Here is a 12,500-nt window from a genome sequence, read left to right as displayed (position 1 = left end):
AAGCACTGGAAGATTTCGCAGCGTCAGTCAGCGGAACTGCAGCTATTCGGCCGTAAAAAAATTATCGTGCTTTTACCCTTTTCAGAGGCAATATTCGTGCGTTTTCTTCTGCTTCCCTTAGTTGTTCTATTTGCTCTTGAAAGGTCCCCCTTCTCTCACTCTATCCTCGGTTAACGAGAAGCCTTAAAGATGCACTTTGGCTTCCTTATCAGTCATTTCAAAGTGTCTCTAGTGGGTTGCGAAACATGTTGCTTCCTGTGGCTTACTTCTGCGTAATGAGGATAAACTTAGAGGAACGCGTGTTCAAGCATTTAATGTTTGCGTTTTGTTAAGTGGTAAATACATATTTTTGTTTTGCTTTAATCCTCGCTTTAATTAAAACATACACTATATCATTAAAACAAAGAAAGAACGACAGAATACCACCGTATATATATATATATATATATATATATATATATATATATATATATATATATATATATATATATATAGAGAGAGAGAGAGAGAGGGAGGGAGGGAGGGAGGGAGGGAGGGAGGGAGGGAGGGAGGGAGGGAGGGAGGGAGAGGGAGAGAGAGAGAGAGAGACATAGATAGATATAAATATATATACACATATATCTACATCAATAGATATGAATATATAAATAAAAAAAAAAAAAAAAAAATATATATATATATATACATACATACATACATATATATATGTATATATATATATATATATATATATATATATATATATATATATATATATATATATAAACAAGAAATTACCGACAATCACCGGCGAAGAAATTTAGACCCAGTAATTTGACAGTTGATGAAAAGGTGCCTGTGCGAACGATGCAAATAACTTTTTATAAATGATAATTGGTGGTTCAGCAAGTGATTCAGAAGGTTAATGAAGAGACTGGGATAATCCAATTGAATACTGTGACGGTTAATAGGTTAAACTGACGCTGATCAAACCTGCTGCATCGCTTGACGGTTGAAGAAAGGGAGACAAACCAATTTGTGACTTTTTAACGATCGATTGGGATACTGATGTGATTGGCTGGTGGTGCAGGTAAATGTGACAGGTGGGACAGAACACCATAACGGGCGATGGGAAGGTTAATAGGACCGCGAGAGAAAATTTACGATGTGACTGAGAGATCTGTTGCCGCCGATGAGGTTAGATCTTGTAAGGAGTGAAGGACTTCAAACCTCAAATGCGATGGTGGATGGCGGGGGAAAAAAATAATCTTGATAAATTGTGATAAGACCATAAAAATAACCGAAAAACACAAAAAAGGGAATTTGCCGCTCATTTACGGGCAGGTGTGTGGAGAGGAAAGAAGAGGGAGGAGGTGAAGAACACGTCACAGGCAAAGATACTTACCCGCCGCCATGACTGATTGGTGGGATCATGGGAACCTTTCCCGCTAGTTAAGTTCGATCATCTGACCACACACGGCCATTATCGGGCGTATTTGTGGTAATGGATGACTCGCTTGTGTTCACTCGTCTAGAGACAATACATACCAATAAACATATTTATGCTAATGGATTTTATTCCGAGGATGTCAAGCACGCTACTGTTGGGGGAAACGTATCGTCTTTCGAAATAACTACAGATGTATTCGTAGATAATTATGATATTTAGTAATGAGATACATATAAATGCATTTTGTTCTTTCGTAAAACAACGTTTGCGGAATACAGGCATGTGCTGTCATTCATGCACACAACTGTCAAGTCACATAACCGATTTTTTTATCGTCGGATATATATATAAATAACCATGATGAGTTTAAAATCTCTCGTGCCATTTATCTTTCCACTGGGTTTTTCCTTTAGTTTAATATACATGCCCTATATCATAAAAATCACCCAACAACTCTCAACATACTAGACATTCTAACAAAGGATATGACACTTAATAACGAATCGAGTAGATGCCAAAACTTGCCATTGCTTGAAAACTGAAAACGAAAACAGAAACCTGGAGGCAAGCGCACGCCCAGCGATCTCACGGCCAGGAACCGGTGTGCATATATTTGCATGTTCTCTAAATATACATACCTCCTATATCACACATATTGTGAATGTGTATGATGTATGTAGATATGTATATTCATACATGCCATACAGTGTATACGTACACGTCTACATATACATATACATAATATATATATATATATATATATATATATATATATATATATATATATATATATATACACATATACACACAAACACATATACATACATATATAAACATAATACAGACACATATATATGTGTGTATTATACATATATAAATATATATATATATATATATATATATATATATATATATACACACACACACATATGTATGCCTGTATACATAGAAAGGTTAAAACATCAGTTACTTAGAGGCCCTACTCACCTTGGCCGCTGGCGTTGGGGACGGTGGACGAAGCGCACCCGAGGCCCCTGGGGGACCTCCAGGGCGGCTCCTGCAGGAACCCCCCGTTGCTGTGGGTGGCCATGGGGATCCGGGACGGGGGCTCGCTCGGGGACGACAGGCTGCGGCCCGTGAACACCATCTTGGCTTGGGCGAAGCTGGACGACGGCGACGGCGAAGTGTGGTTCAGGGAGAACTTCCTCGGCGGAGGTTCTCGCACCTGCCGGCTGTTCCACCACGCCGGCGCCCCCTGCAGGCTCGACACGCTGGACGGCGCCGACGAGTCACCTGCAATTGCGGGCCTGGGTCAGCTGGGGCAAGGGCGCTGCCTTTCTTTTTTTTTTTTACTTTCCTTTTCTTCTATCTCTTTCTCTCTTATTGTTATCCCTGTCTCTGTCCATCTTCCTCCCTCCCTCTCTCCCTTTCCCCTCCCACTCCCTCTCCTCTCCTACTCCCACTCCCTCTTCCTCTCCCACCCCACCCCCACTCCCACCCCTTTCCCCTTTCCCCTCTCCCTCCCCCACTCCTCCCTCTCCGAAACTCACTTGTACTTCCCCGGTAGGCGAGAATCGGCAGCGAGATCTTTCTTCCCGTGGCCTCGGGTCTCCTCCGCCCGTCTCGACTGGCCTCCCCTTCGGACAAGTCGTCCTCTGGCTCCTCCCTCGAGACGGAGCGGATAATCTTGGAGGCCGAGGTCTTGGAGGGCGAGTAGGCTGTCCTCGGGAATTCACGGCGACCCGGGTAAGGGCTTCCTCCTCTCGGCGTGGAGTCTCCTGCAGAGGGGAGGTAAAGAAGTTAAATAGCTAGTTAAAAATAATCGTTTGAACTTTTCTGACAAACGGGGAACACTTGATGAACTGTTTGATTTCTTTCCCTTAACCTTATTCTTGTTCGAAATACTAAATACTTAAACAATAATAATAACAGCAGTAACTTTTCGTATAAAATTATAACCCTAATAACTTTTGGTCCAAAAATTATTCTAAGAACTCTATTAAACAAGTCATACAATTAAAGTTTACTTTAGTATTAATATGTCTCCTCTTTACCGCTATAAGCATCCGAACCATAACCATTAATATTACTTTTCCATCAGCCTTGTCCTTCTAATTTTATAATTACCTACTCTCACACCAAAGCTCACAAGGAAAAGCCTCAATCTCATCTTTTGGATATCTCATCAAACTTTAATTCAGCGTACACCTTTCAAACCTCCTTTTGCTCTCCAATCCACTGGTAAAATACCTTACGTTCTGCCGAGGTTAAAAACTTTCATGTGTATTGAATGTAGATTTCGTAGTACTGTCGTTAAGTGTTCGTATGAAGTACCTTGTGAAATTGCCACTCGGAGTCTGATACTGAGAGGTTACTGGGAACGTCAGTGTTATTAAAACTTTGATATTGCCAGGGTATACTGCACTTGCACAATACTAGACTTGTTCTGTTCGGTTGCAGGATTTCTCCTTTTCTCTCCTACTTTTCTTTATTACTCTCTTATTTTCTTCCTACTCTCTTTCTCCCACTTTCTTTCCACTCTTTTTATCTCTTCTTTTTTCTTTCTCTCTATCCACCTCTCTCTTTCTTCCCTCTTTTCCTCTTTCTTCCTTTTTGTTTCCTTCTCTCCATTTCTCCCTCTTATCTCTCCTCCCCTTTTTTACTGCCCTTCTCTTTCCCTCATTTACTATCTTCTTCTCCCTATCACTTTCTCTATCTCCTTTTCTCTTTCTCTCTTTTGACCTCACCCGCCAACTTCGTTTCTCACAGTCTCCAGCGCTCCCTCTCTCTTTCCCTTTCACTTACTCCCATTCTTTAATTTCTTGATTCTTCTTTCGTTCTCCTTCACACACTCTCTCCACTTCCGACAATGAAAAAAGACAAAAAAAAAAAGAGAGAAAACAAGGAAAATGAAGACTTGACACCCAGCCTCATAAACATCACCTGAAAGACCCTGAGCAGAGTATCCACCGCCATTACCGAAATATGATACGGTGTCAAGAAGATTTTTACCGCCTCCTTACGATCTTTCAAGGAAGACATCTGGGACTCTGCACTCGGCAACCCTCTCCCATCCTTCCTCCTTCCCTACTCCCGCCCTGGGTATCCTCCTCTGCCCCTCCCATTATAAGATGGACAGGCTGTGACGTCAAGGATAAACATTGCTAGTATATCGATCAACGGTTGGTTCATTTTTGTTTTTCGGTCTTTTTACAGAATTTTTTGTCAGTGTGAAATATTTAACCCATTATATTTTTAACCCACCAGCTTATTGGCGGCTGTTTGTTTACCAACACGATCAGCCAAGCGGCTCTATTTTACCCATCACCTCACACCCCAACACACTCCCCCACGACAGCGTTGAAGTGCGTCGGTTCGATAAAAGACCAGAAAAGTTTTCGTGAAAAATTTCTAATTACTGTTAGAGTAATAGCGGACTTTCAGGCCAGCCCCCCAAAAATTGGTAAGCAACTTTGAATTTTCCCGCCAGTCTTCGCCTGCGACTTGGCTGGGAAATGGCGATGTGGATGAATTTTTGGGGTGTGTGGCTTGGCGGAGCTGTGGCAAGTGACCTATTTGTGTATTTTTTTCACGATGGGCAGTAAGTTGGATATATTACGAAATTAAATATAATTAGGCAACAATAATAGAAACAATAATATTATTAAAAGAACAGGCGATGATACTGTAATTCAACAACCTGGCTACCTGAAATCCAGAATTTGGGATTTTACTTTTCTATATCCTCGTTTTCCTAAAGTATTCGCTAAACTTCCAGTTATTATTGTCAATTAAATGTGCTATTATTAATCAGGAAAATTCATTTTATTAATGAAAAATGTTATAAGGATGCATTTAAAGGCATATTCTATTGATATCGTCATATGGCCGTGAGCAGTCGCAAGAATATTCCAGTTCCTTGAATAGATACTAAAGCTAACGTTAAAATAAAAAACTTTTTCTTTCTATTTCATATAAGATAACATGGTTTCGGCAAAATGCTTGCCGGGGCACAACAAACAAACTTTTTAAAACTTTGCAAGGAACTGCTTTCTGCGCGGGAAAGTTATCTTCGGCAAATTAAATAAAGACCGTTTTTTGTTTTGAATCTGTCAGAGTTCACAGAACAAGACTCGAGGTTTACTGACTCACGTCCTCGGAGTGAACAGAGTGAGCAAAAAAAAAAATCTTTTGTTATGCCATGCTAGTTATACCGTACCCCCACCCCCTTTAGTGTACTGTAACTCGGTATCAGAGGAAAATGGAAAGGAGACGAAACACAAACGAAAGTATTAATGTTCAGATGTACTAAATGCACAATTTAGTATTCTGTACCTGACAAATATTCCCCTTTGCCAAAGAATAGATAAAGAAAAGTAAAATGGAAATGGAAAAATATATTACTCTGGTGTAAATGTGTAAACTGTTTATCATCGATTATGCAAGTCACCCTAGAATCTGCGAACAAACACTAAATCTACCATATCTATTCTCGCAATCAAAGTAAATAAATAAATAAAGAAAGAAAAATATAAATTAACCCAAAATACCCCAATGCTAATCCTAAGTGCACCATAAAAAACACACCTAATCCGACCTGCCCTAATCCCTAAACCCTTGTCTGGATCCCGATCATTTATCTAACTTTCTATCCCTCCTTCTAACCTAACCTATCGCTGACTTCGCTGACCGTTTACCCTGCACACAACGGGACACACCGCCGGAGAAACGCCGCCCTAATTCAGTCTGGCTGTGATTACGTGGATCGGCCAAACCGCGTGTTTTTCACCCACTCTCCTCGCTGAATTTTATTATCATCGCGTCCATTTGTCTTCGTCTCCGTGGTGTTTAGCTGAAGGGTCGTCGCGCTCGATTTAACGTGAGATTTTTCGTTCAACGGGGGACTTGATAATGAGAAACGAGGGGAAACTCTTTCTTTATTTTAAATGATTGCAAAAATACCATTGGTGACTGATCCTTCACCTTTTCGCTTTTCTACTATTGATTTAGAGAAAGGGGGAAACGGTCGTGACACTTTTTCTTTCGTCTATTCATATTCTTTCTTTTCATTTTCCGTCGTTTTCTTTTTATCGTTTCTCGTATTTGTTGTGTTGTTTTCACTCGTTCTTTTGCGAGTCGCCATTGCGTAAACGAAAGAATGGACACAGGCACTAACAAATAGACATTTTTCTGATCTTTCTCTCCTCAAGTATCACTCTTTATCACTCATGAAACATTCTTTTAAAGGGTACATCTATTTACCTTGTCTCGCCATGATGAAAAAAAAACTGACAATAAAAATAAAATGTCACGAATAACTAAACATCGTCTTTGAATTACGTACAGCGGCTGAGAACGGCTGAGCGTCTCAACGTCTCAACGTCTTTATCACACGAGCATGAACCAGTAACTGAACTCATAATCTAATGAAACGTCATGGCAACATTGTAGCTCGCACTCCTCTCTGCGGGCTCGAGTGACACGGCACGCGCTACGATGATGCAATCCCCACTGTTCCTCGAGAACTACTACTGTGGCGCGCCCTGACAACAGCCTCTATGCTTTTGTTTCATCGCGACAGCAGAAGTTTTATTTAAATTTTCGACGCAAGTTTCGAACGCCATTCAGTGCAAGTGTGCAGTTTTGTTGATGTGTACGTGGGCATGAGAGAAGGAGAGAGAGAGAGAGAGAGAGAGAGAGAGAGAGAGAGAGAGAGAGAGAGAGAGAGAGAGAGAGAGAGAGAGAGAGAGAGGAGGAGAGAGAGAAAGAGGAGAGAGAGAGAGGAGAGAGAGAGGAGAGAGAGAGAGAGAGTAGAGAGAGAGAAGGGAGAGAGAGATAGAGAGAGAGAAGGGAGAGAGAGGAGAGGAGAGGAGAAGAGGAGAGGAGAGAGAGAAGAAGAAGAGAGAGAAGTAGAGGAGGTAGAGAGAGAGAGTAGACGAGGAGAGGATCGCAAGAAGAGGAGATGGACAGCCAGCAGTAGATAATTGGCCAAACAGACGCAATATAAAATACATTAATCAACAATATCTAATTATGCACTGGTACATTGAATCAGCCCCTAATCTGCTATGTGAAGTTGCTCTGCTTTCAACAAGTTATGCGAGTATGAGAGCCTTACTGTGAATGTTGCACTAGTGAGTAAGCAAGTAAGCGAGGGAGAGAGTGAGCGAGTTGGTGAGTGAAAGAGTGAGTGAGTGAGCGAAGGGGTGCATAGGTGGGTGGGTGGGTAGGTGAGTGAGCGAATGAGGGATTGGGTGAGTGAACGCGTGAGTGAGGGAGTGGGTAGGTAAATGAGTGAGTGAATGAGTGAGTGAGTGACTGGGTGGGTGGCTGGGTGAGTGAGTGAATGGGGGTAAGTGTTTGGGTGTGTGAGTGAGTTAGTGAGTGAATGAGTGAGTAAGTGAGTGCTAGTGACAAGTAGAGTAGAAGAAAAAGAAGAAAATCAGAAAAAGGAGAAAAGCAGAAAAAAATAAGGAAAAAGAAAAAGACGCAGAAGAAAAGGAAGAAGGAGAAGATGAAAGAAAGAGAATAAAGACTCCACCCACGAAACAGCAGAACAACAAAGCCATATCCTTATCTGTCCCTTCCAGTTCCGCCAAAAATCGAATCTACGAAAAGATGATAGCGTCTGGTAATTCTTGTTATCATACCCGTTTGGTTCTTATTTTCCAAGTTTTTTTTCGATCATAAATCCTTAAAGGTTACCTGTAGCGACGTGGCGTTGAAGGGACGGTGGATTAAGACTCCTTACGTGTTCTTTTTAAGGAAAATTATCTGATTACCTTTGACCGGATGATAAAAAATGAGGGAACAATTGGGTTAATTAATTAGTTAATGGGGATAGTAACTGAGTTAATTAATCACCTTTCACATTCTACATGAATAAAAAAAGAGGGAATAAATGAGTTAACTAAATCTCATTTCATCCACGTTATGGGTTTTCCATGATTTTCTTAAGTGGCCTAGTCTTCGCCTTTAGTCTCATCGATGCAATTAAGCGACTGATGATTTTTCCTTTCATTTTCTCTTTAAGGGAAAAGGGGGACCATAAAATAAAATCGGCTGAAGTTTAATGGCTAACTCGGACAAATAAGGAAAACAAGGGAATAAAAACTGCCATATAAAAATGTTTCACTTTTTGAACCCACAGAGATAAGGACATTAAGTTGCGCACGTACTCAAGGCTGGTCGGCGGATTTACCTTAATGCCATATCTCATCACGCATCTCGGCGCCATTTGACCGAGGAACTTCGACGTCAGGGATATTAATGCAATCAATCAACGTCTTAATAATCACACAGTTACTCTTTCAAGCTTGGCTAATAATGTTTAATGAATGTCCTTGTATTTTTTTCCCTTTTCGTCCCTATGATACGCAAACATTTTCAATTTCTTCTTTGTTTTCCAATAAAATACAAAAAATTGTTTTTATTACACGAAAAAAATTGAGTATCCTTAATCATTCCTACCTGTCAGAGAGTCCTCGGAGAAGGTCGAGCCAAGGCTGGTATTGCTAAGGCTCTGTGTCAAGGGTCGGTGATAGCTGTTGTCCAAGTCTTTGAGGAAGAGCAGGTTCTCCTTCTCGAAGTCACTCAGTTCTCGCCCGGTGGCATCTGTGTGCGTGTCAGGCGAGGTCTCGCTGCTGCCAGGGTATGTGCTACCGGCGCTGTTGAAGCCGTCGTTGTAGGGGCCGTCCGAGTGCTGCAGGATCTGGCCCAGGCTAATGCTTCGTCGGTAGCGAGGGTAGTCGTGGAGGGAGGATGAGCTGGATCTTCCGTCATCTTGGTTAGAGGCGGCCTCGGACGCGAGGGCGAGTCTCGGGAGTGTGAGAGTGTCCCTCAGGGATCGTCTCTTGGCGCTGGAAGAGGTGCTCTGCGGGCATGTGCAAGTTAGCCCTGAGGAATCCTGGAACGAAGAAAACGAGCTTTAATATCCTTTGAAGAGAACGTAAGTTTGACGATGGGTAACTATTGTACGATGGGTAACTATTGTAAAGTGTCTTCCCAATTTAACATATTGTGTGTATATTTGGATATTCTGTGAATATAACTTATTGTTACGGATTATTTTTATAGACTGTGCACGTTATAACACTTAACATAAATAAATAAAGTTTCTTTCATTAAAACATCACTTTTATTGAATGATAAACACATTAACAATATACAGTAAATAAAATTCAAAAAGTGGTAATATAACAAAATTCATGCTACTATTCATAAATTATACATATCACGACAAAAAATAGTCAAGTGATAACCATTTGACTACACCACTGCAGAGTATATATAAATATCAATATTTAAATAAGTACCATTTAGCATCAAATATCCTCTTTTATGCCTCATTCACATTACCATCACAAATCTTATTCCACCTTCAGTAAAGCGGAAGAAAAAGTTGACAGCAAGATAAAACAAATGCAAAGAACCGACCAGCCCTCCAACCTCCCTCTCCCAGACACCGCCGGGCTGTATAACATCCACCCACCCCTCCCACCTTCCACCTTCCGCTTTCCACCCCACTTACGTAATCAGCCGAGTTCCTCCGGCGTCGAGTGAAGTACTTCTTGATGGCGAGCATGACGGTGGACATGAAGAACACAACGAAAACGGAGAACGGGAGGAGGAGGAACACGAGGTCGAGGCTGCACTGGTCCCCGGGATGGCGCCAGGGCATGCTACACGCCCCTCGACCTCACGGTACCCATCGTGGTGGCTCCTCCTCGGGTAGCACAGGGGACGCAACACTTGGGTCTTTGATATATATATATATTTTTTTTTTCTTTTCTTTTTTTCCTGGCTGACTCGTGCACTCCAGGTTTTAATGTTGGTATTGTTTGTGTGTTTGTGTGTGTATGTTGAGCTCCGTGTCCTGTATGGTCCACTAATGTTCAACTGATGGAATGGTGCAAAAATAATTTTTGGAGAGGTACACATGATAGACACATTTACTTTGGGTTAACAGAGGTGGCGGAAAGATAGAACTTCATTTTCATTTTCAACGATCATTAACTTTAGAAAGTTAGTGTTCGGCAAATACAAGTAACCATGTATGTTTTAAACTAGGCCAGAAAAAGTAACGAACTGCAAAGTCTGACACTGTTAAACACTGAATTTGAAAACAATATTCCGAAGTACAGAAAATGTACAACAAATAAAATCAGTACTCATAAAATTGTTTAATAATCCGATTTCCCGAAGCCTTTTAAGTAAAGGAACTCCAAGCCAAGCCCTCCGTCAGGCATTTATCAGAGCCCAATAAAGCGTCTCGCGGGACTGATTCGGGCATCCGGGCATCCCGAAGATAAGGCAGCCCCTGGCATAATGCCACATGACCTGTCAAGGGCGACGCCTAATTAACTCCGTGCTGAGGAGCCACGAGTTATGGCTCGTTATGCTGCTCCACATGCTTATCAGGGAGTATGTTTGTGTCTTGTGTCGTGGTCGCTGATTGGCTCCTTGCCCCTCACAGACGCTTCGGTGGTCACGTGGTAGCGGCCAGCCCCCTGCAACCGGCCGAATGAGATTTACCCTTGATGATACTAATTCATGTCCTGCCAGTCCATAACCTCCGACTGCAACATCGTTTTGGACAAGGGAGATTTGTTGGTGCTAAATTAGGACCGAGTAGATGAGCGCGTTTTTCATCTGTAGTTCTGGCATATATCTCAATCCCATTTATTATTTATTTTTTTTATAACGAATGATTAACGTGATGCCCCGCCGAGACAAGGAGCCCTCAGAGTCCCGCGAGTCGAGCGTTTAGCCGGAGTGGGCACGCCATCCATCACCCAAGAGCCAGGGCATGGGCGGGGCACAATCCGCCTACCCCGGGGAAATATATCATACACGATCAATCTGCTGCCACGCTGGGAGGGTCTCCTTACTGGGCCGCTACCCACGTCCATCACTCATTCGCTAATGCCTCTCTCCCTCTCGCCTTCCCACTGACCCGCTGATTCAACCCCCCCCTCCCCTCATCCCCCGAAACCCACCACCCACAGTCCTTCCCGCCCGTATAAGTCCCGAGAGTCCTGTGCAGGAATCCTTCTACGTGACGGCCGTCCCGCGAGTACTCCCAACGCCCAAAGGATACCACGATTCGAGTCTTCCTTTTGTGTCCCGCGACCAGGAAGAGGAGACGACCGCTCCCCCACCCCCACCCCCCCCTCCTACCCTCATCCCGCACATAAGGCTAACTGTCCCATTAACACTGTCGCGTTGTCTCGTGTTCTCAAAGAGTGCAATCGTGTACCCATATTGCCTCGTTTCCAGAGGTCTTCATTTCGTACCAGTGCCCATACCCACAAAACCAAAACCAGCGCACACTTGATACCTTTTTTTAACGTTCCGGACTAAAAGCTACACAGCTCAACAAAACATGTAACAATTTTCTCTCGATAGGTATTAAGTCTATGACTGTTTCTACTTCTCTTTTTGTTCGCAGGTGTTTCTGAATGCAGAAAGTGTTCATTCAAGATTCGAAAGGCCAGGTAAGTATACTAATCCATAAATATATTTCTGTGTGGAACTAAATAGGTGAAACAAAGAAAAAAACGCATATGAGAATAAAGAGGCAAACATGAATTCAAAATATCCCTCACACACTCTTATTGTATTAGAGAAAAACAAAATAGAACAACAGTAAATACTTTTTCAGGAAAACCTGTTTAAAAGCATTTAAAATCTTGACAGTCAACATCGTCAGCAATTTTTCCTAGGCTTGTCCGATTTCATTCTCAAACGCTGTTTAGATTTTCTTATTGCCTTTCACGCTCTTCAATTCACCGACACAAAAAACAACGCTTGCATGCACGCCTGTCTGATTTCATTTTCTAACACCGCCTAAATTTTCATAATACTTTACACGCTCTTTAAACCCACCTAAACCAAAAACCAACCCATGTGTCTCTGCTTGTCTGACATCATTTTCTAACACCAACAAGATTTTCCTATCCCTTTACACGCACTCCAACGCACCTACATATTATCCAACCCCTGTATTTATGCTTGTCTGACTTCATTTTTCACACACTCTACGTAAAGTGCTTGTACACCTAGGCATCTG

General features: G+C 42.1%; 1 protein-coding gene across 1 annotated transcript in view; it reads right to left on the bottom strand.

The window, feature by feature from the left end:
• Positions 1-2,408: 2,408 nt before the first annotated feature.
• LOC119595549 overlaps positions 2,409-12,500 on the bottom strand; it is a 200,972-nt gene continuing 190,880 nt past the window's right edge. The window contains exons 6-8 of the mRNA XM_037944667.1: positions 8,900-9,335; positions 2,980-3,207; positions 2,409-2,722 (exon numbers count right to left, since the gene is read on the bottom strand). Coding sequence (XP_037800595.1) covers positions 2,409-2,722; positions 2,980-3,207; positions 8,900-9,335 — 978 coding nt within the window. The remainder of the gene's footprint in view (positions 2,723-2,979; positions 3,208-8,899; positions 9,336-12,500) is intronic.

Source organism: Penaeus monodon, chromosome 36, assembly GCF_015228065.2.
Source record: "Penaeus monodon isolate SGIC_2016 chromosome 36, NSTDA_Pmon_1, whole genome shotgun sequence".
Lineage (NCBI taxonomy): Eukaryota > Metazoa > Arthropoda > Malacostraca > Decapoda > Penaeidae > Penaeus > Penaeus monodon.
This window is presented reverse-complemented; position numbering and strand designations above follow the sequence as displayed.